The sequence below is a fragment of the Arachis ipaensis genome, chromosome B9 (genome assembly GCF_059453495.1).
Source record: "Arachis ipaensis isolate K30076 ecotype BB chromosome B9, ASM5945349v1, whole genome shotgun sequence".
NCBI lineage: Eukaryota > Viridiplantae > Streptophyta > Magnoliopsida > Fabales > Fabaceae > Arachis > Arachis ipaensis.
The window spans coordinates 15,821,306-15,846,002 of NC_142444.1; the positions used below are offsets into that span (position 1 = coordinate 15,821,306).

The 24,697-nt window shown below is 38.2% G+C and overlaps 3 protein-coding genes across 3 annotated transcripts; all 3 read right to left on the bottom strand.

Annotated features, from left to right (window-relative positions):
• Positions 1–1,039: 1,039 nt before the first annotated feature.
• LOC148543852 (uncharacterized) lies at positions 1,040–2,716 on the bottom strand. The gene has a single exon (XM_088498736.1). It carries the CDS (start codon positions 2,714–2,716, stop codon positions 1,040–1,042), a length of 1,677 nt encoding a protein of 558 aa, XP_088354862.1.
• A 12,329-nt stretch (positions 2,717–15,045) lies between these two features.
• Positions 15,046–17,500, bottom strand: LOC107615131 (xyloglucan endotransglucosylase/hydrolase protein 2-like). Its single transcript, XM_016317239.2, has 4 exons — positions 17,320–17,500; positions 16,577–16,674; positions 16,048–16,247; positions 15,046–15,529 (listed from the first exon to the last, which is right to left on the bottom strand). The coding sequence occupies exons 1-4, from the start codon at positions 17,498–17,500 to the stop codon at positions 15,139–15,141; spliced, it is 870 nt and encodes a 289-aa protein (XP_016172725.1). The 3' UTR covers positions 15,046–15,138.
• Positions 17,501–20,661: 3,161 nt separating this feature from the next.
• LOC148543853 (uncharacterized) lies at positions 20,662–23,301 on the bottom strand. Its single transcript, XM_088498737.1, has 2 exons — positions 22,360–23,301; positions 20,662–22,194 (listed from the first exon to the last, which is right to left on the bottom strand). Exons 1-2 carry the CDS (start codon positions 23,299–23,301, stop codon positions 20,662–20,664), a joined length of 2,475 nt encoding a protein of 824 aa, XP_088354863.1.
• Positions 23,302–24,697: the final 1,396 nt, after the last annotated feature.

Consider the following 24,697-nt stretch of genomic DNA (forward strand, 5'->3'; position numbering starts at 1 on the left):
TTGCTTGCCGATGTGAATGAAGTTGTTGCTGCTACCGAGGAGATGATGAGGGCTCAAGCGTCGATGCTGGCTCCGGGTGTGGATGTGTCCGTGATGGGAGCTTTCAAGTCCGTTCATGATGGCCAGATTGTTGATCTTGAATAGCTTAATTGTAACTTGCTATTTTAGTTTGTTTTAAACTATTTTATTTTGGATGTTTGGTTGGCCATGGGCCGTGTAACCGTGGATTCGTAGTTTTTTGGACTTCGGTGAATGACTTTTGGGCCGTTCGGGCCTCTTTTTGTGTATTCCATTTTAAGCTGTTCTGTTTTTGTTTATATGTTCCCTTTGTTTGGGATGAGGGGACTGTCGTGAGGTCGGTTTTTCGTGGATATCCGTATTTTGGGCCCGGGGGGTGATCGGTCCCTCGTTTGCGATCGTGTACGTGTTCCGTATTTGGGACATAAGAAGAAGATAGAAAATAGTTTAATGGAATTTTATTGATGGTTAGGCCTCGTTAAAACCCTCCGTCTATGGCGGAAAAGAGTACCCGAAATTGACACTTAAAGCGAATTTTAAAATTTAAAATCTAAAAATTGTAAGGGGGAAGGTAGGTAAAGGAAAGACATAAAATAAGAGAAATATGGGGAGACCTAGGGAGGTCGGTCTAAGTGTAGTAGCGCCGCAAGTTGGCGGCGTTCCACGTCCTCGGGATTTCATCGCCGTTGAGTCGCTCGAGCTTGTATACTCCCTTTCCGATTGTGGCTTTGATTCGGTATGGTCCTTCCCAATTGGGGGTGAGTTTCCCTTCCCCTGGGGTCGGGGCTCCGATGTCATTTCATCGTAGGACGAGGTCGTCGGGTGCGAATTCTCGTTTGATGACGCCATGGTTGTATCTTAAGCTGATTCTTTGTTTTAGGGCTAGCTCTCTGACATGAGCTGTGCTTCTTTCTTCGTTGATGAGGTCTCGTTCTGCTTCCTCGTCGTTGCTTCCGACCGTTTTTCTGGGGCTTGGGTCTCCGATCTCCACTGGGATGACGGCCTCCACGCCGTATGTTAATCAGAAAGGTGTTTCTCCTGTGGTCGTTTGGGGTGTTATTCGGTATGACCATAGGACCGATCCGAGTTCGTCGGCCCATAGACCTTTGGCTTCGTCGAGCCATTTCTTGAGTCCTTTGACGATTACTTTGTTTGCGGATTCTACCTGTCCGTTTGTCTGGAGGTGTTCTACCGAGCTGAAGCGGTGGGATATGCGTAGTCCTTTTAGGAATTCTCTAAACTTTTTGTCAGCAAATTGGGTTCCGTTGTCCGAGATGACGATCTCGGGGATCCCGAACCGGGTGATGATCTGTCGCCAGAGAAATTTTCGGCATTGGGTTGCCGTGATGGAAGCCAGGGGTTCGGCCTTGATCCACTTGGTGTAGTAATCGATGGCGACGATGAGGTATCGGAGTTGTCTGGGTGCCGTAGGGAAGGGTCCGACAAGGTCGATCCCCCAGGTGCCGAACGGCCGCTCTGCCGATATGATGCTGAGCTGGTGTGGGGCGGCTTGGTGGATGTTGGCGTGCCTTTGGCATTTATCGCAGTTTTTTACTAACTGCGTGGAGTCCCGGATAACCGTGGGCCAGAAGTATCCGGCTCGGATGACTTTTTGGGCAAGGGTTTTTCCTCCGATATGGTGGTTGCAACAACCTTCGTGGATTTCGTGGAGCATGTACTTCGTATTCCCGGGTTCGACGCATTTGAGCAGGAGTTGTGAGAATCCGCGTTTGTATAGTTGTCCTGCGACGACCGTGTAGTTGGCGGCTTCCCTCTTTGTCCGTTTTTCCTCTTTGGGGTCTTCAGGTAGTGTTCCGTCGAGGAGGTATTGTAGGATAGGGTAGGTCCATGATCCTTGGTTGGAGAGTGTCAGGTGAGTGTTAGCCGTTGTTGATATGGACGGTGTTTTAATGACTTCCTGAATTAGCGATTTGTTGTCGTGTCCTGGTTTGGTGCTGGCTAGCTTGGAGAGGAGGTCTGCTCTGGCATTTCGTTCTTTGGGAACGTGCCGTATGGTGATTTGATTGAATTCTTCCTTTAGTTTGTTCACCTTGGCAAGGTATTGTTGGAGCAGGGGGTCTCGCGTTTGGTAGTCTCCGTTGATTTGGGAACTGACTACTAGCGAATCGGTATTTATTTCTATGGTCTTTGCTCTGACTTCTTTGGCCAGGGCTAGGCCTGCCAGGAGGGCCTCATATTCCGCTTGATTATTTAAAACTGGAAATTCGTATCGTACTGACTGTTCGATTACGACCCCGTTCTGACTCTCGAGAATGACTCCGGCACCTCCGGAGGTGACGTTCGATGAGCCGTCAACATGTAGTTTCCATGATTCGGGGGTGGAGTTTCCTGGGGTCATCTCAGCGATAAAGTCGGCCATGGCCTGTGCTTTGATTGCGTACCAGGGTTCGAACTTGATTTGGAACTGAGATAGTTCGATGGACGATGCTAGCATTCTTCCCGCTAGGTCGGGTTTCTGTAGCACCTGTTTGACCGCTTGGTCGGTTCGAACAGTTATGGGGTGGGCCTGAAAGTATTGCTGCAAACGTCGGAAGGCCGTGAGGAGTGTGAAGGCTAGCTTTTCCAGGCGGGAGTAGCGAGTTTCCGTGTCTTGTAGGACTTTGCTTATGAAGTAGATAGGTTCTTGTTCCTTTCTCTCGTTTTCGCGGATGAGCGCCGCTGCGAGCGCTTCTTCCATTTTGGAGAGGTATAGGTACAGGGTTTCTCCTGTCTGGGGTTTAGCGAGGACCGGTGGTTCTGCTAGGACTCTTTTGAAGTGTTAGAATGCTTCTTTGCATTTTGCTTCCCAGTTGAAAGGGGCCCCCTTTTTCATTAACTTAAAGAAGGGGATTGCTTTTTGTGCCGATGCTCCGAGAAAGCGGGATAACGCTGTGAGCCGTCCGGTGAGCTTTTGGATGTCGTTAAGGTTTTTAGGGTTTGTCATTTCGTGGATGGCACGACATTTTTCCGGGTTGGCTTCGACTCCGCGTTGTGTGATCATAAAGCCGAGGAACTTTCCCGCCTCCATTCCGAAGGCACATTTTGTTGGATTGAGTCGCATCTGGTGTTTCCGTAGGGTGTTCATTATGAGGTTAAGGTCGCTGACGAGCTGTTCGCCTGACTCAGTCTTGGCGAGCATGTCATCTATGTAGACTTCTAGTTTGCTTCCGGACAGATTCTGGAATATCTTGTTGACGAGTCTTTGGTAAGTGGCTCCGGCATTACCGTGTAACAATATGTCCCTTCTAGGGTGATGAATGCTGTTTTTTCTTCGTCAGGTCGGTGCATCGATATCTGGTTGTAGACGGAGTATGCGTCCATGAAACTGAGGTATCGATGGCCGGATGCGGCATCTACTAATCCGTCGATGTTTGGTAGGGGAAAGGCGTCTTTTGGACAGGCTTTATTGAGGTCCGTGTAGTCGACGCACATTCGCCATTTCCCGTTAGATTTTTTCACCAGTATGACGTTGGCTAGCCAGGTCGTGTAGGGGAGTTCCCTGATGAAGTTGGCTTCGAATAGGGCTTTGACTTGCTTCTTGACCTCAGCGGCTCGGTCTGGTGACATTTTTCGTCTCCTTTGTGCTACGGGTTTAGCTTTGGGGTCCACGGCTAACCGGTGGGACATTAGGTCGGGCTTTATTCCCGGCATGACGGCTGGTGTGAATGCGAATAGGTCTCTATTTTGCTTCAGGAGTTGGGAAAAATCCTCTTTAAGATCATATGGGAGGTTCCTGTTGATGAAGGTGTATTCCTCTTTGGTTGGCCCTATTTGTAGTTTTTCCATGTCGCCTTCTGGCTCTGGCCTAGGTTGGCCGTCTTGTCGGGCGTCCAGGTCGACTAGGAATATTCCGGTCGCATCTCGGGATTTCTTCCGTAGGGCTAGGCTGGTGTTGTCGCACTCTGCTGCGACCTCTCTGTCTCCGTGGATAGTGCCGATGGAGCCGTCGTCGGTTGTGAACTTCATGAGGAGGTATTTGGTAAAGATGACGGCGGAAAAGTCATTGATTGTTTTTCTTCCGAGAATGACGTTGTAGGCTGTGGAGTCTTTGAGGACCACGAATTCGGATAGGATTGTCTTCCTTTGGTTGCCAGTCCCTATGGTGATGGGGAGGGTGATCGAGCCGTCTGGTTTAAGGAAGTTATCTCCGAGTCCCGTGACACCGTTGCGGTGTGTTTGGAGGTTGTCGTTATGGAGTCCGAGCTTGTCGAAGGCTCCTCGGAAAAGGATATTTGAGTCTGCACCGGTGTCCACCAGTATCCTTCGTACTAGTCCTGTTCCGATCCTTGCTGAGATGACGAAAGGGGCGTCTTCAGCTGAGGTGCCATGCTGACAATCCTCGGGTAGGATGGTTATCGTATTGTCGGCCAGGGTGGTAGGGGTTTGGTTTCTGACAGCCATGACTTTGAGATCTTTTCTTAGTGTTGATTTTGACTTGCCCGATATGTCTTTGCCTGTGATAACGTTTACTATGATGGTTAGGTCTTCCTCTGAGCTTTCCCTAGGGGGTTGTTTTTGCGCTCTTGGGTTGCGCCCTTCTCTTTCCGGCGACCTGTCTCTTTCTGCACGTTTTGGTTCTCTGATGATTTTGGCGAACTCTGGGAGCTTGCCGTCTCTTATGGCTTGTTCGAGGGCATCTTTAAGGTCGAAACAGTCTTGTGTTCTGTGCCCGTAACCTCGGTGGTAGTCGCAGTAAATGATTTTGTTGCTGCCCGTTCTTTCTTTGAGTTGTCAGGCTTTCGGGATGATGCCTCGATCCGCAATCTGGTGGTATATCTCGGTAATTGGTGCTGTCAGGGGCGTGTAATTAGAGAATTTGCTGATTCTTGGTGATCGGTTTGTGTTTGTTAGTTTGGGGTGGTCCCTTTGATTTCTCTTGGTGGTGGGTTATGTCGTGGTGTCGGGTTGCCGTATTGGGTGGGGATGTGTTGCCGCTTATTGGCAGCAATGACCTGGCTGACCTCTTCGTCATTTATGTATTCTTTTGCGACGTTTTGGATCTCGTGCATGGTCCACACGAGTTTGGTAGTGAGGTGTTTGTGAAAGTCTTCGTTCATGAGCCCGTTGGTTAAGCAGAGGCTTGCGACCGAATCCGTGAGCCCGTCGACCGTTAGGCATTCGTCGATGAAGCGATCGAGGTATTTCCTTGTAGATTCGTCCTGTTTTTGTGTGACCCCTAGCAAGCTGATGGGGTGTTTAGCTTTAGCGATTCTGGTTGTGAATTGGGCCATGAATTTTCGTGTGATGTCATGAAAACCAGCTATGGATCCGTTTGGGAGGGCGTTGAACCATTTGATTGCTGGCCCGGCTAGGGTTACCGGGAAGGCCCTGCATCAGACTGCGTCGACCGCTCCTTCTAGGTTCATCCTAGCCTCAAAGGCCGTTAGATGTTCTTGGGGGTCTTTAGTTCCGTCGTACTTCATGTCAGTGGGTTTATCGAAACCTTTGGGGAGCTTTGCTCTCAAAATCCTTTCCGTGAAAGGTGTGGCTCCCATTATTGTGTGGTCGTTTCTTGTGCGCTTGGTTTCTCGGAGTCGCCGATCTTCGTCCGAGTCGTGCTGATGACTCAGATCTCGGGAAGCGCTGCGGTTGTGCCTTTTGCTGTATCGCCGTTCTGGCGATTTTTCTCACCTGTGGTTGCGCGAGGTACTGTGATCGTCTCTCCTATCGTGTCGCCAGGTTGACGATCTGCCGTGGCGAGATTTTGATCTGGAAGTTGCATGGCTTTCGTGTTCATTATTGTATTTTCCTTTGGCGGCCAATCTGCCTTCGAGTTCCTGGACTCGGAGGCAGAGATCTTGGATGATTTGTGCCGCTTTGTCCCCCGTTTTCTCGGGGTGTCGCGTTTCTGTCACGACGTGATCATTTTCCTTATCCTGTGCATGGTGGACGGTACTTGCTATCCTTCCTTGATTTGCGACCTCCTGGTGTTCTGAGGTCGGATTCTTTGTTCGTGAGTCGTCCCAGCTTGAGGAGTCTTCTTCGAGTATGTCCCCCATTCCGGTTTGGTCGGCGCAAGTATCCCCACAGACGGCACCAATGTACAAGATGTCTCTGGTACGGGTTAAGGGATGGATCGGGAACTTGCGGGTTGAGGCGGATACCGGATCGCTTGACTGGAGCAATGGGGGGAGGTACCTGCAAAGACACTCCGACGCTCAAGTCAGAATGGATCTGAGAGGTATAAGGTCTGAGGAATCAGTGAATACCTGGGGGGACTTGGGTCCCTTATTTATAGGTGATGGTAGTTGTCTTATCTTATCTTGTTTGACTAAGATAAGGGAGATGTTTGAATTCGAAAGTCGGTTGGGAATTCTAGAGAGCCGGCTTCGGGCCCTCTAGAAGAGCGAGGCGGGTAGGACCCGGGTAACCGGATTTGGTTTAATCCCGGGTCATGGATCCGTGGGCCAGATCCGTAACAAAAACTTTATTGTTTTATAAATAGGAATGGAGTGAAACAAGAGTACCCGCACCCGATACCGACTGTCGCCATCCCTAGATAAATTATGTACCAAGTCATTTTGGTACGAGGTATATGAGTGCAATTAGCCACTCAACCGTATTGCAATGGAGGCTTTAGGTAGCATTTGTTTTGAGGTACTGGGACAGAGTTTGGTAGACTGAAACACAGTATCATATTTGTTGGTTTAGAGACTGGTACTAAAATTTCTGTCTCTGTCCCTAAAATTTCAGTATTTCAGTACTTTCAAAAAGTAGGGACACATGGTACTGAAATTTTTAGAGATGGAGACTGAAATTTTAATAACATTTTATACTTAAAATACCCTCATTTCAATTAATTAATTTTAATTTTATCCTTTGTGCAAATTAAATTAGAGTTTTATTCTTATTTCAATTTCTGTCTCTCACTTTACACCAAACAGAATACTGAAATTTATTTCGGTCTCTGTCTTTTATTCTCTATCTCTCAGTTTCAGTCTTTCAGTCTTTGTCTCTCTACCAAACGCTACCTTAATGATGTAACCAGTGTAAAGGCATTTAAGTTTGCAAATCATTTATCTCTATTGATGAATCCTATTTGTACAACTAATATAGAAGGACTTTGTTGATGAACCCATCTTGCCAATTGTATTTGCAAAAAAGGAGAGAGAGACAAAAGAAAAGAAATCCTTAATAATTTTTAAAAGGCACAAGTGAAGTGATAATGGAAGTGGATGGAAACCACGAGAGTTCATCATGTATACTTGAAAAAACAAAAAACTCATCAATGTAGCATACTTCAAGTTTAGATACACAGGGAAATTTCCTACGGTCAACCGACTTAGGGATCTGTTTGCAAATACATTTAAAATCCAATAGAAATTTAAAATTGAACTGTATTAAAATAAATTTAAATTGATACAATATAAATTATAATTAATTTAATAAAATTAAATTAGATTGTAAAATAAAAATAATATTAATATTTTTTAAATTGGTTTTTATTTTCTAAATTTATCTAAATATACTGTAAAATCTGATTTTATCTCATTGGACATTGGTAATACAAACAAAATAATTATGAAGCATCTCATTTGAATTTGAATGATAAAATATGTTTTAAAAAAGGGTCCATCTAGTGTACAGATGTGTTTTGGTACAGATTTACAGATTTTTTGTTTTTATTTGGTTGTTTATTGATTTAAAAGCGTATCACTAAAAGTGTTGCTTAAAGAGAAAGTGTTACCCTTAATCGTTAACTTGGCTCTGATACCAATTTTACTCTTCATATTTTACTTCGAATAAGTTTATAATTTATATAGATTTGAAATAATTTGCAAATTATAAAAAATGTTGACCATTTCTACTATTACTATAATTCTGATTTCATAGTTTTTCAATCTTGTTTTAGTTTATAATATTCTTTTTTGCATGGATTATTGTATATAAAATCTTTTATCTGTTTGTCTTTTTCTTTAATATAATTTCTCAAATCTTCAAAAACTTCTTTTATTTCTACACTTTCTGTTGTTTTTAAATATCTTTTTAATTTTTCAACCTCATTCTCCATTTTTTCTTTCAACAGCTTTAATTCTTTTAAGTCATAATATGGTTTTCCAAGCATTTATAAATTTTTTAAGTTTAACTCCAACTTGTTTATATTTATTCTTATTTCTATCCTTTTTATTATAAGGTCATTAATTTCCATCTGAAGATTATTTAATTCCCTTTTATACTCCTTTATTTTACTTTTTAATTTTTTCGCTCTTTTTCTCTTTTTCTTTTTATTTTATTTTCTGGTCTTTCAATCTTTGTATGCTTCATTATTTATTTTAGAATTTCTGCAAATTCTATCATCGCTTCATCACTATTTTCTAGAGATTCTATTAATTTTTCTAGCTCTTCAACTTCTCTTTTTAACTTGTCATAGATTATTTTTAGAGCTTCAAATGCTCTTTGATTTATTTCAGAAAATTGCAAATAATTCAAACGATTTTCTCTTTCAAAGAGCTCTTGTTTCTTATCTTGATAAGTTACATATATTTCTTCTTTATTTATTGTCATAATTTAGTATTTAGGGTTTCATTTAATTTTTCGACCTTTTTTGTTAATTCTTTTATTTCAAAATTTTCTTCTTTAATCTTTAACTTAAATAAACTTAAAGGGCTATTAATTTTAGATTCTCTTATTTGAAAATTTGATGAAACCAATTTTCCTGATGGTTCTTTTAATAATAGAACTGAGTTTTCAATAGCTTTATATTTTGGTATTTCTGTTTTTACAATTTTCTGAAATAATTCATCGACATAAATTCTTTCTCTATTTTTAAATATTATACTATGATGGCTATTTGTTAAAGCATAATTTATTGCATATGTAATTGAAAATGGTTCATCATCTTGTTCCATTAGATTCTTTCTATGAAATTTATAAGCCAAACTTATAGATCTTCCAAGATTTTCAGTTGATAAAGGTATAGCATATCCAAGATGGGCATTAAATTTAACATTTACATTTGCCAAATTTCCATGAACAATTCCAATTATTTGATCTATTGGGTCATCAGTAATTCTTTTGTCACAGATTGCTAAATTTATTGGTGAATTAATTCCTTTCATATATGTAGATTTGATTAAGACTTGTATAGTACTAATATGAATCCATCCAATTTTAGATCTTTTTTGTTGATCCTTAATTTTCTCAATCTGTTAGCTATTTCAAGTTCTCCATTGGCAGATTTTATCTTTATAGGAGCTTCAAGTTGAATTTTTCCATAGTATATTATATTTTTTCTATTAAAAACTTCTTTTAAAAGATTTTGTTTATTAAAATTTTCATTTGATTTGAGATTTAATTATGTTTTTAGAATAGCCTGCTTTTCATTATCTAATAAAGCAGTTAATCTATAATAATCAGATTCTTCTGTTAATTCTAAATTTTCTAAATAATTCATAATTGAAAGACTAGAATGAAGATGTACCTTTCTGGAGAACAACTTCCTTTATTTAGTATATTTTACATAAGGGGTTTTTATCTCCAGAGGGGAGATTATAGATACTAACTCCAGAGGGGAGTTTAGAACTATTTTTCCCTAAGGGAATTCTTCCTCAGACTATAGAATCGCCTCGGCAGCTTCCTCCTTACTCTCCTAGCATATGAGTACTCTTAGCCTCCTGCTTCCTATTGTCTGATGCTTTCTACAATTGCCTAAGCAAACTATTTATAATAGTTGGGTTTGATGGACAATTTCCATCCTTACCCTTCTTATGACGTCATTGCTTACGTCATTGTTTGTTCTCTTGCACCAGCTACATTGTTGGTGCTCTATGACCTAAGTGCTTACGTCACTATGCAATAATGTTGAGAGATGCTTCAGATGCACTGTCTTCCTCTTTTATCATGTGACCCTCAGATGCATTGTCTTCTTCCTTCATCATGTGAGTTGATTCCGTTTCATTATTGCTTTCTTCAGATATCTCTGAGGCACATAGCTGGCACTTGTGGTCTTCTCTGTCTTTTATCAAATAGCAGAGATTCTTCTTTATCCCTTCAGGGAGCTTTTCTAAAAGTCCAAATAAGTTGTAGAATGCTGATTCAAGAGTCTCATCTCTCTTTCTTCAATTTCATTTCTTTTACTGGACACAAGCAGAGTATTTCTACTTTTATAATTAATCCTTGTGTGAGATTCCTTCGTTATTTTTTGAGTTCTTTCAAAGACCCTTGCTAATGTGCTGACTAGCCTTCCTTCATGACTGTAAATTGTTAAATCTTGAATCTGATCAATTGGTTGAAAATTTCCTGGGAAGACGGACATGAATATTACTTGGTGTGCTGGAACCAAGCATTCTTCTTCTTCATTAAAAATAGGTTGACTGTTTGTAAATTTTAGGGATATATCCCTTGGATTTACATTGTCAATCATATTTTTAAATCTCTTCACTGCATCAACGAATCCTGCAGGAAACTCACTAATAATTTTTAGGTCATTAAAAATTAAAATTGTATCAATTAATCCATACTGAAAAAACTGATAGGTGTCAGATGGGGAAGCATTTGGAAATATAACCAGCTTTATTAGCTGTTCCTTGGCAATAGGATAATATCCCAAAATTGCCCTTTTTTCTTCAGTCCAATACAGGACTATGTTAAGGGTTTCTCTGAGATTTGATCTACATACCATTTTCTTTTCCTTGATTTCAGCCCTTGTAGGAATGTTTCTTATTATCCCTGTTCTCTGGGTTTGAATTGGAGCTTTATCTGCTCTTTTTAGAGTTTGCTCTGGATGAAGAGCTTCATATTCCCTGAAGGATTCCTTTGTCTCTTCCAGTGTTAAAAACCCTCCTTTATGAATTATCCTTGATTGATGTGTGAATGGTGCTGCTTTTTCCCAGGCATCATATACTCCTTTCATGGGGCCATTATAAATTACATAATATTTTTTATCTTGGGTGGATTTTTTAATAATTTCAGCAATTGTTTTATTTTCTGAAATTTTTTCTTTACCTGATTTGTCCACCATGCTTAGCTGGCTGAACTCTGATGGTTTGCTCGTTGTGTTGATTTCATTGTTTCAATGGCCTTCTTGAGGGATTGGATCTGTGTCCTTATTTGCTGACAATGCTTGTATTTTTCGAGTTCTTGCTCATATTTTTGAATTTCTTGATCTAATGCGTTGTAGACGAACTCCATTCTCTTGTTAATGTATCTGCAATAACATTTTTGTCACCCTTAATATATTCAATTTTTATTGGATATTGTAACAAAAATAATTGCCATCTTACTAATCGTCCATGATTATAGTCAACTTTTAAATTATATCGTATGAAACCTGTTAGGTAACTTGAATCTGTCCTTAATGTAAATTCTCTGGGTAGTAAATCAATTTTCCATTTCTTAAGAGATTTAATTGCTGCTAGAGTTTCCTTTTCATGAGTGGTATATCTCTGTTCTGTTGGAGTAAAAGTCCCTAAAATATACCTGCAAAGTAATTCCTTTGGGGAATATTTAGAATCTAGTGATTCTTTTTCTTATTCCAAACTTTTTATAGCTTTCTTAGCTTTTAGACATCCTGAGCAGGTTATGTCTGAAGCATCTGTTTCTACTATTAAGTAGTCGTTTTCTTCTGAAATATAAAGTTCTGGAAGTTTTTCACATAATTCTTTAAAAATCCTTGATCAGAAATATAATTTATACACCCTAAAAATCTTTGTAATTGTTTTCTATCTTCTATTTTATTAGGAAATAAATTTACCTTTTCTAGAACATTAGGTTGAAGTTTTAGCTTTCCTTGAGTAGATAGAATTAATGCAAGAAACTCTATTTCTTGTTTTGCTATTCTTGCTTTCTTTTTGCTAAGAACTAATCCTTTTTCTTTACATCTTTCTAAAACTATTAATAATTTTTGAAGATGATCTTCTTTATCCTGTTTTGTAAAAATTAGTATATCATCAATGTACACTAAAACAAATTCATTTAACTCTTTTAGATTTTCTTCCATAAATCTTTGATAAATAACTGGGGCTTGTTTTAATCCGAATGGTAATTCATTCCATTCATAGAGCAACACACTTGTTGATTCTTTTGTTGGGCAAGTAAAAGCAGTTAATTTCTTTGTTTCTTCGTCTAAACGAAGTTGCCAATATCCTGATTTTGCATCAAGAGATGAAAACCAAGTTGCTCCTTTGATTTTTTCTAAAATAGAATCTTTTCTTGGAAGTTTATGAGCATCACCAATAGTTGCTTCATTCATCTTCTTATAGTTAATAACCATTCTTCGTTTTTCCCTTTTAATTTCATTATTGTTTTCGACATAAAAGGCTGGAGCCGCATGAGGACTTCTACTTAATCTTATAATTCCTTTTTCCAAAAGATCTCTACATTCTAATGAGAACTCTTCTCTATCTTTTGCGAAATAAGGAATTTTATTTGGAACATTTATCTCTTTTGTAGGATCTTTTAATTTAATGCTTACTAATTCATTATTTGTATTTTTAATATCTAAAGGATTTTCAGCACAAATTTCATCCAAAAGTTCTTCTATCTTTATTTCAAGATTATTTTTTGAAATATTTATCTGAAAGTATAAATTTAAATAACATGTTTCTAATATAGAAAATATTTTAAATTTTAAGATCTTATCTATAGTAGTAGTTGGTATTTTTATACGTCTTGATTTTTGATTTATTGAAGAATCGTGTGGGGCTTTTAAAACTATATATGTTAATTCTTGAATGAATGGATGATATAGCTTTAAAAAGTTATTTCCTATGATAAAATCCATTTCAAAATCTAACATATATATAGATGGAACAATGAACCTATAATTTTGAATAAAAATTTCAGCCATCTCTACTTTTTGGTCAATTTTATGTATTGATTTGTCAGCTATTCTAACTCTTAATGGTTTCTTTAATTTTTTCCAATCAAGTTTTATATTTGTACTAGCAAAGCATTGTGTTGCTCCAGTATCTATGAAAGCATTTATAAACTTTTCTGTTATTTTTATAGTAATAAATGTGGCATTATTACTCAGTCTCTGAGTCTGTTTCTGAGACATATTCAAAAATATAGTCTAAGTTATCATCAGATTCTTCTAATGGTTCCATGAAACAAGACTTAGCAATTTCTATTTGTTTAGTACGATCCTTTTTATCCTTCTTTTTTGGACATTCATTTGTATATTGTCCTTCTTCTTGGCAATACCAACACTTACAATTTTCTTTTTTATTTGGGCAATAGTCATTTTTTTGTCTTTTGTTTTTATTGTTATTTCTCTTCCTAAAATACCTCTTTTTTCTCCAGTTTGGATAGTATTTTATTTTTCTAAATTGATATTTTCTTTTTCTTTGAAAATTTTTATTAAGACCATATTTTTGAGGTATCTCTTCATTATCCTGACAGCAAATTCTAATTATATTTGTAAATCTTTTTTGAGTTGCTTCTTGCATACAACGTTCTTTTATTTCCTCTCTTATTGCAGAGGTTGCTCCACCAAAATTATTTTCAATTGTCCCTCTATTTATTTCTCTTATAAATCTTCCCATTATAAATTCATTAGCAGGATATGGAAGTTTTGTTATATACATACTAAAATAATGATTTTTATCTTCTTCTTTTAATTTGTAATAATGTATTCTATATTCACATATATAAGACTCCACATTACATAAATCATATATCTGAATATTAGCTAAATGATTTTTTGCTTCTTGATATTCTTTATTATAGACTTCTTGTCTATGATCTATAATATTTTTTCCAAAAAATTCTTTATATAGAATCATCATTATATATAATATATTATCATAAGCTGTTGTTTTTGTTGCTAATTCTTCTATTATTTGGTTTTCTATTGATGTCATATAATCTCTTATAGTTCCTTTAGTATGAAACCCTATGTAATTCCAAATGTCTCTTCCAGACAATTCACTAAATTTTGGATTAGTAAAGGCTTCTAATAAGAAGAAATTCAACCAGTTTGTGAAAATTTCTTTTTCATTCTTTTTACAGTCTAAATCGAGCATTCTTTCTCCTTCCATTTCCTGGATTTTATGAACGTATTTTGATGGTATTTTTGTATATTTTGAATCTTTATTTATAAATTCTTTTTTAAAAGCATAATTATCAAAACCTGTTTCCCATTTAAATTGAGATTGATTATCCTTAGATGTTCCAGCTTCATTTTTTACTTGTATTGGAATTGCTGGTTCTTCGTCACTTGAATAATCTAGGATGTGTTCTTCATTTTCTATATTTTCAGAATTTACTAATTCTTCTTCTATTTGAAAACTCTGTTCCATAATATTATTTTCTTGAGCCATTTTTAATTGTTTAAAAAGCATTGTAACTTCTTCTAATTTTTTCTCAATATTCATAATTTTAGTGGTGGTTTTACTTTTAAATCTGTTATGTTGATTATATTTTGAAATTTTTCTTCTTTGGAATTCTCTTTTTCCTTATTTTTTTGAAATTTTATGGATACTAATATTTCTTCAAGCATATCTACTATAGAATTTAATTGTGGGTTAAAAGTATGATAAAGATGTGGGAAATCATTTCCATGGTAACATTTTTTAGAAATTCTGTGTGAAAAATAAGTTTTTTCAGGTTTTTAAAGTCCTTCAATAAAACTTATAGTAAAATAAAGATTTTGAGAAAAATCATTTTGTATTGATTTTAAGAATTCGGTGTCATTACAGTTAACATTAGTTAAAATCATTAATTTTTTATCTATTAATTTTGATAACTTAATTATTTCTTCTCTTAAATCTTCTAATTTACTTTTTTCCATTAGGTGACGCTTTTCTTTGTGAAGAGCTATAATTTTAAGTGAAAAGTGTGGCTTTAGAAAGTGTAGTTCAGTAAGCAAATCTTTAAATCTGTATGACTTTTACTCTGAATCCTATAATTCACTTTTAAAAAATACAAATTTTTTCTGAAACAAATAATATATGTATAAAATCTTTTGTTACTCATTGAGATACACTCATAATTATATTATTTTCTGTGCCAATAAAATAACTAATAAAAAAACGTAATTTTCTGTAAATACTGAGTACAATATATATCTGTAAATATTATTTTTATTTTACTTATTTAAATAAAAAATCCATTATTTCAGCCCTATTTATTAAGAACAAGAACCGCAACAATAATAATTGAAAATTTAATGGTAATAATTCAATGTTGGCACTCCAAAGGAGGTGTGGGATTCCTCTTCCTATCAGTACAATAGTCATAGATCATGTATCTCGTCTTCACATCTTCATATTGTCTTTGTCTTACAGGGTCCAGTTGCCAAAAGCTTGGGGTATTCCATTGGTACTTATCAGAATCACAATGTTGAATATCTGATGAGTTTTGAAGAACTTCACAGCCTTTAACATCAAAGCCTTGGAAATATGCTTTGAAAGGTGCACTGCTCCAATTTATTTTGGTTCTGCCTCCATCTGTTGCCCAACTATCTCCATCCCACAAAGATGCATGTATTTGCATTGGCTTTGTTGGATAGCTAACGCCAATATTACTCATGTTCTTGAATACCCTAATGGGGATATTGTCCACAAAAAAGCTACAATATGCAAGATTTTTTTATTATTGGCAAATAGTATAATCATATATATGGCTAAGTTTTTTTCTCAAATTAGAATACTTTATTCAAATATTTTTCAAAAAAAAAAAATCTATACAACTTGTTGAACTAACAATAATAGCTAGTCTGAGCCTAAAAATGAAGGTATATAAATAAATAAATAAATTAGTTTGTATAATCCACGTACTTAGATAGTCCGATGACCTATTTTGACAATTCTATATTTGATAACAAATAATTTACATAAAATATTTGTAAAATTTGTATTAAAATGATTGTTATCAATTAATTATATATTTAAATTATTTTTTAATTAACAACAAAAAATCTTAGTTATTAAAAATATATTAATATCAAAATAATATCTATTAAAAAAAATATCATATCCATGTTATTTTCTAAAATAAAAAATTGTAAAACAAGATATTAAAAAAATATTTAACATATTTTTTACTTAAAACAAATTTCAAATTCGCATAGCATAGGTTATATCTTACACAATGTGATGTTGGTTCCAAAGGATTTGGTAGTCGTGGAAATCTTGTCTAGGATCAAACCAAAGCTTTAACTTTTGCTCTCTATTTCCTCCGTCATCTGCAAATACATTGGTTTGTAATATGTACGGCTTCTCTTCTCTGTTACCCAATAATTCGAAGTCTAGCTCGTCGTGCCTGCTTGAACTTCCTTGTGAACTCATCTGCACATTAAGTCGCAAGTAAACTACGATAACGCTGGATAACCAATATTTTTTTATTGTAAAAAAGACAAAATTGGTTAATATTAATTCAAATATATTGTGGCCACAATACTAATAATGTACTATTATAAGGTGGTTTTTACCATAAAGTAGTATATATTTTTATACTTTATGAAAGATATATAAATAAATAAAAATGTGATTGTTTTTAAATTGATAAAATTTATTTGATTATTACTAACTAAAATATCACTTTTTTTTTATTGGTCAAATCATAGAATTTTAATTACTATAAAAAAAACATATGAAAATATAATTACAAAACTTACATAATAGGCCGTGACAACTCCCGCAGAATCGTTTCCTGGTACTTTGATCCTTAGATGAAAGAATCCGGAGCCATAGTCCATCTTGGATCCAATCCCAGCTCCTTCATGTTTAATAAATTAAATTGAAACCAGCAACAAAAACAAAATGCAAGATAGTAATTTTTAGTATTTTTTGTTATTATTTGACTAATATAAATATTAAATTATTTTTAACAAATAAATTTATTAATTTATACGTATAAATTCTAAAAAATGTATATATAAACTGCATTAATTTATGTGTATAAAATCTCTATAAATATGAATGTAAATTATTACTGATTATATAATAATATAGCTACAAAAATAATAAAAATGCAATATAAATTCCATCGATAATTTGTAATTGAAGGGATGTACTCTATCTATTTAGGGCATGGAAAAGGGACAAGAATACTAATAAATAAATACGAAAGTCAAAGTATCCAACCGGTTTAAATATTTGATAGGAGAAGTTAAAATTAGTCGTTAATTTTATGTAATATTACATGTTGATGGTGTAGCTTTTATTTGTCTAAAATGCAAATACAAATCACATTACATATAAAAAAAATATAAATATATGTACTGTATATATATATATATATATATATAAAAGAGGCTTAGAAAGCATCTTTGAAAAAATAAATTTTAAAACAATATATTTTTAAACTAAATAATTAAAGAAAATATGCATGATTTATTAGTATAATTAAGTAATTAACCTCCTGAAGAATTATCCATTAAGAGCTGAATTTCTGTCCCTTGATTTAAAGACACAGCATGATTATCACCCCATATCACCTTGTAATTTTGATCAAAGTTTATTTCGCTATTTCCTCCTCTAACAAGAACACCATCATCAGTAAAAAGGACAATAAGAAAAACAAATATTAGAGAACTCATATCTAAGAAATTGTCAGCTAGGGTTTAATTTGTTATAAATGTTATTAGCCTTACCTAGTTCATCTATATATATACATGCAATTTGACTACGTAAACATATTCCATTTAATTCACCATAAAACTAACGCGTGTAAAATGGAGTTATAGGAGTGATGTAAGGTGGAAAAGCTAATCATGACAAAGGACAAGAGTGATCAGTGATTAATAATATATTAATTTTTAATTAAGCAAGGCATGTTATTACTATTTAATGCTTTAATATTTGTTTACTGAGACACAGAATGTAAATGAGTACGGGAGTACACAGAAATACATAATATATATATATATATATATATATATATTCTGTATCTCTAAATTTATGACACATGAGACATAATTTATGAGGCATAAATTTTTATTTTTTTTTTATCTTTTTAAAATTTTAACTTTATCCCCAACCTAAACTTAATCCCTCTTATTCTCTTTCCTTTCCCTTTTTTCTGTTCTTTTTATTTTCACACTCAGCTGTGTTTGTTCCTCTAAACATTGCTGTTATGGATTTCCTCTTCTGTGTACCTTGTCATCTTGTGTTCTAGTGTGTATCTATGTATCTATTTTCATCACGTATTGTCTCCCTCTATCTTTTCATTTGTTTTACAGATTATATTTGTAAGCCGAACCTTCACCGCCTTTTTCTCACTAATTCAATTTCTTCGATTTTTATTTTTTTCTTTTAAAAAAATTGATTAATTAATTATTGATTTTAGTTTTTTTCAATTAATTGTTGAATTGATAATTGAATTAGAGTGGTTGATAATAGTATTTTGGGTTGAGATTGAAAATTAATTATGATAATGGTGGAAAGAAATGAAAGTGCTGGTGAACTGGGGATGATGGTGGTGAAGTAGTGATTATAATTTGAAAGGTAAAATTGATATTTTATTTAGACTATAGTGTCTTATGTAACCTTACTAAATACAATAAAAAAAATTTGTATATCTTTGTATGAGTATAATTATGTATTTATATATGTGTATTTATGTCTAAAAGATATTAACCAAACACTATCTTAAATACATGAAAATAATGTTAAAAGAGTAAAGTATTATTTTTGCCTGAAACGTTTGGGATAAGTTCTAAAGTTGTCTCTAGCATTTCAATCGTCCTATTTAAATCCATAATATTTCAAAATTGGCTTAATGTTGTCCTGCCGTAAGGGATCGAATTGATGGCGGGACAAAATTGAGACGATTTTGAAACGTTAGGAACTTAAATAAAACGAAAATGTTGGGGACAAAAACGATACATAAAAATAAATTTTAATTTTATCCTTCAATAATATCAATTTTTTACTATATATAATATTCAATTATTTTTTAATCACATCTAAGTAAATTACACTTAATCACACTACTTTAATTCTAAATAATTTTTTTTATATTTTTATATTAACTTATATTATATACAATAAAAAGTGATATTATTGAAGGATAAAATTAAAATTTATTTTTATGTATTATTTTTGTCCCCAACATTTTCGTTCTATTTAAGTTCCTAACGTTCTCAATTTTGTCCCGCCGTCAATTCTACGTTAGGGACTTAAATAGGATGATTGAAACGTTATGAATAACTTTGAGACTTTTTTTTTTACCAAAGATATGAGACTCGAACCCGTAACCTCTAATTGAGTATGGGGAGACTATGCCATTTGAGCTATTACTCATTGGCTGGATAACTTTGAGACTTATACCAAACGTTGGAGACAAAAACGATACTTTACTCATCATTTGAAAAAGGATAACTCTTAGAATGAGTTATTTTTATCATGTTTATAGTAAACAATTATTTTGGTTTTAATTCGGATCCTTTCTTTTTTGCTATGGGCCAAGTCAACAAGCTGATCCGACTCAGAAACACCCAGCCCCGCCACCCGATACGACATCTTCAGTTGAATCTCTGGAGCGGTGCTCCATGGATGTTAGCTAATGGACCCTTGTCGTGCTTGAGGCTTCGCCGTCTTCCGCCGTTGTCTCTGGAGTTCGACGTTGATTTTCAAAATTGACTTCCCTCTAAAGCCATCAACACTACCCTGTTCTTCTGATCCGTGTCCTTCATCCCTTAGTCATTGTACAAGATGTCTCTGGTACGGGTTGAGAGATGGATCGAGAACTTGCGGGTTGAGGCAGATGCCGGATCACTTGACTGGAGCACTGGGGGGAGGTACCTGCAAAGACACTCCGACGCTCAAGTCAGAATGGATCTAAGAGGTATAGGGTGTGAGGAATGAATAAATACCTGGAGGGACTTGGGTCCTCTATTTATAGATGATGGGTATTCTTATCTTATCTTATCTGGTTAAGATAAGATGGACGTATGAATTCAAAAGTCGGTTAGGAGCTCTAGAGGGCCGGTTTTTGGGCCTTCTGAGCGAGGTGCGGGTCGGACCCGAGAAGCCGGGGTTGGGTACAGTCTCGGGTCCTGGATCCGTGGCTCGGATCCGTAACAGTTGCCCCCGCAGCGGGAGAGCGAGCGAGGTCGGTCTGTCGCTGGGAGATGCTATTTTCACCGTGGGCTTAGGCCTTTAGTTTTTCTCGAGTGGTCGTTTGGTTCTTTCGAGATGAGGCCGGTGTCTCGGTTTCGTCTCGTGGAAGATTCGTCTGACCGCTTAGGTCTGACGTGACTCTTCCGTATCCGCTGCGCCCGTTGCGTTTTTCGAGGCGTGATTTATTAGTTACTTTTTCCAAGGGGGCATTTATTGCGAGGGGGTGTTTCCCTCTTTAGCCCTCACGTTTGCTTTGCTTTCCAGGGGTATTTGCGTTATTTTATTTTTTCAAAACCGTTTTGGTTTTCCTTCTTCAGTTCCCTCGTTTGCTTCATTTCTCTACTGCTTTCTTCTTCCAAAAGAGCATTTTCTACTTTCCTTTTGCACTCTGTGGTTTTGGTTTGATCTTCTGTCGTAGCATCTTCTCCTTGGGTTTATTTCCTTCGCATTATCAGGTTGGTGTTCTTCTGCTTCTTTCTGTTTCCTTTTATCTTCCTTCGTGTTTTGTTTTGTCTCTGCTTAGTGTAGATTAGAATTTGTTTTCTGGTGTATGATGGCATTTGAGCAGGGGTTGCGAGAATCCGCGTTTGTATAACTGTCCTGTGACAACGATATAGTTGGCGGCTTCCCGTTTTATTCATTTTCCCTCTTTGGGATCCGGTGGCAGTGTTCCGTCAAGGAGGTACTGTAGGATAGGGTAGGTCCAAGATCCTTGGTTCGAGAGTGTCAGATGAGCGTTGGTTGTCGTTGACACGGAGGGTGACTTGACGACTTCCTGGATTAGTGATTTGTTACCGTGTCCTGGTTTGGTACTGGCTAGTTTGGAAAGTAGGTCTGCCCTGGCGTTTCGTTCTCTAGGGACATGTTGTATGGTAACTCGCTCGAATCCTTCTTTTAATTTGTTTACCTTGGCGAGGTACTGTTGGAGTAGGGGGTCTCGTGTCTGGTAGTCTCCGTTGATTTGGGAGCTGACTACCTGTGAGTCGGTGTTTACCTCTAGGACCTTTGCTCCGACCTCCCGAGTTAGGGCTAGGCCTGCCAGGAGGGCCTTGTATTCTGCCTGGTTGTTTGAGACTGGGAATTCGTATTGTACTGATTGTTCGATTACGACTCCGTTCTGACTTTCGAGAATGACTCCGGCACCTCCAGAGGTGACGTTCGATGAGCCGTCAACATGTAGTTTCCACGATTCGGGGGTGGAGTTTCCTGGGGTCATCTCGGCGATAAAGTCGGCCATGGCCTGTGCTTTGATCGCGTACCGGGGTTCGAACTTGATTTGGAATTGAGATAGTTCGATGGACCACGCTAACATTCTTCCCGCAAGGTCGGGTTTTTGTAGTACTTGTTTGACCGCTTGGTCGGTTCGGACCGTCAAGGGGTGGGCCTGGAAGTATTGTCGCAGGCGCCGGGAGGCCGTGAGGAGTGTAAAAGCTAATTTTTCTAGTCGTGAGTAGCGAGTTTCCGCTTCTTGCAAGACTTTGCTTATGAAGTAGATAGGTTCTTGTTCCTTTTTCATGTTTTCACGGATGAGTGCTGCTGCGAGTGCCTCTTCCGTAATGGAGAGGTACAGGTAGAGTGTTTCCCCTGTTTGGGGTTTGGCGAGGATTGGTGGTTCCGCTAGGACTTTCTTGAAATGCTGGAATGCTTCTTCACACTCCGTCTCCCATTTAAAAGGGGCTCCTTTTTTCATTAGTTTGAAGAAAGGGATCGCTTTTTGAGCCGATGCCCCGAGAAAGCGTGATAACGCCGTCAATCGGCCGGTGAGCTTTTGGATGTCCTTGAGGTTTTTTGGGCTCGTCATTTCGAGGACGGCGCGACATTTCTTCGGGTTTGCTTCAACTCCGCGTTGCGTGATCATAAAGTCGAGGAACTTCCCCGCCTCCATCCCGAATGCACATTTTGCCGGGTTGAGTCGCATTTGGTGCTTTCGTAGGGTGTTCATTATGACCTTGAGGTCGTCGGTGAGTTGTTCATCGGATTCAGTCTTAGCGAGCATGTCGTCTATGTAGACTTCTAGTTTGCTTCCGGACAGGTTTTGAAATATCTTGTTGACGAGTCTTTGATAGGTGGCTCCAGCGTTTTTCAGGCCGAAGGGCATCACTGTGTAGCAGTATGTCCCGTCTGGGGTGATGAACGCTGTTTTTTCTTCGTCTGGTTGGTGCATCGAAATCTGGTTGTAGCCAAAATATACATCCATGAAGCTGAGGTATCGGTGGCCGGATGCGGCATCTACTAATCCATCGATGTTTGGTAGGGGAAAGGCATCCTTCGGGCAGGCTTTGTTGAGGTCCGTGTAGTCGACGCACATTCGCCATTTCCCGTTAGATTTTTTCACTAGCACGACGTTTGCTAACCAGGTCGTGTAGGGGAGTTCCCTGATGAAGTTGGCTTCGAGTAGGGCTTTGACTTGCTTCTTGACCTCGGCGGCTCGGTCTGGTGATATTTTTCGCCTCCTTTGTGCCACTGGTTTAGCTTTGGGGTCCACGGCTAGCCGGTGGGACATTAGGTCGGGGTTTATTCCCAGCATGTCGGCTGGTGTAAATGCGAACAAATCTCTGTTTTGCTTCAAGAGTTGGGAGAGTTCTTCTTTGAGATCATATGGGAGGTTCCTATTAATGAAGGTGTATTCCTCTTTGCTTGGCCCTATTTGTAGCTTTTCCATGTCTCCTTCTGGCTCTGGCTTGGGTTGGCCGTCTTGCCGAGCATCTAGGTCGGCTAGGAATACCCCGGCCGCGTCTCGGGATTTCTTCCTTAGGGCTAGGCTGGTGTTGTCACATTCGACTGCGACTTCTCGGTCCCCGTGGATGGTACCGACGGAGCCGTCGTCGGTTCTAAACTTCATGAGGAGGTATTTGGTAAAGATGACTGCGGAGAAGTCGTTGATTGTTTTTCTTCCGAGAATCACGTTATAGGCTGTGGAGTCTTTTAGGACTACGAATTCGGACAAGATTGTCTTCTTTTGGTTGCTTGTTCCTATGGTGATGGGAAGGGTGATTGAGCCATCTGGTTTGAGAAAGTTGTCTCCGAGTCCCGTGACACCGTTGCGGTGTGTTTGGAGGTTGTCGTTGTGGAGCCCGAGCTTATCGAAGGCTCCTCGGAAGAGGATATTCGAGTCTGCCCCGGTGTCTACCAGTATCCTTCGTACTAGTCCTGTTCCGATTCTAGCCGAGATGACGAAGGGGGCGTCTTCGGCCGAGGTGCCGTGCTGGCAATCCTCTGGTAAGAAGGTTATCGTGTTGTCGGCCGCGATGGTTGGAGTCTGGTTTCTCACCGCCATTACTTTGAGATCTTTTTTATTGTTAGTTTCGACTTGCTCGATATGTCCTTACCCGTAATGACGTTTACGATGATGGTCGGGTCGTCTTCTGGGCTTTCCCTGGGCGGTTGCTTTTGGGTTCTCGGGTTACGCCCGTCTTTTTCTGGCAACCTGTCTCTTTCCGCGCGTCTTGGTTCTCTGATGATTTTGGCAAATTCTGGGAGTTTGCCGTCTCGTATGGCCTGTTCGAGGGCGTCTTTAAGGTCGAAACAATCTTGTGTTTTGTGACCGTAACCTCGGTGATAGTCGCAGTAGAGGGTTTTGTTGCCTCCCGTCCTTTCTGTGAGTTTTCGGGCTTTCGGAATGATGCCTCGATCTGCTATTTGGTGGTATATTTCAGTAATCGGTGCTGTCAGGGGCGTGTAATTAGAGAATTTGCCAATTCTTGGTGGTCGGTTTGTATTTGTCGGTCTGGGGTGGTCCCTTTGATTCTCTCTGGGTGGGGATTTTGGCGAGAAGCCGAGTTGCCGTGTTGGGTGTTGCCGTGCTGCCGTTTGTTGGCGGCGACAACCTGGCTGACTTCTTCGTCATTGATGTAATCTTTGGCGACATTCTGGATCTCGTGCATGGTCCATACTGGTTTGGTGGTGAGGTGTTTGCGAAAATCTTCGTTCATGAGTCCATTGGTTAAGCAAAGGCTCGCGATGGAATTCGTGAGTCCGTCGACCGTCAGGCATTCATCGTTGAAGCGGTCGAGGTATTTCCTTGTGGATTCTTCTTGTTTTTGCGTAACCCCTAGCAAGCTGATGAGGTGTTTGGCTTTGGTGATTCTAGTTGTGAACTGGGCCATGAACTTTCGTGTTATATCGTGGAAACTGGCTATGGATCCGTTTGGGAGGGCGTTGAACCATTTGATTGCCGGCCCTGCAAGGGTTACCGGGAAGGCTCTGTATCGGACCGCGTCAGCCGCTCCTTCTAGGTTCATCCTGGCCTCGAAGGCCGTTAGATGTTTTTGGGGGTCCTTGGTCCCATCGTACTTCATGTCGGTAGGTTTGTTGAAACCTTTAGGGAGTTTCGCTCTTAAGATTCTTTCTATGAAGGGTGTAGCTCCCATTATTGTGTAGTCGTTTCTTGTGCGCTTGGTATTTCGGTACCTCCGATCTTCGTCTGAGTCGTGTTGACGACTTAGATCTTGGGAAGCGCTGCGGTTGTGCTTCTTGTTGTATCGCCGTTCCGACGATTTCTCGTGACCGTGGTCGCTTGAGGTGCTGCAACTGTCTCTCCTATCATGTCGTCGGGTTGGTGACCTGCCGTGGTGAGATCTTGATCTGGAAGTTGCCTGGCTTCCGCGTTCGTTGTTGTGTTTTTCTCTATTAGTCAGTTTGCCTTCGAGCTCCTGGACCCGGAGGCAGAGATC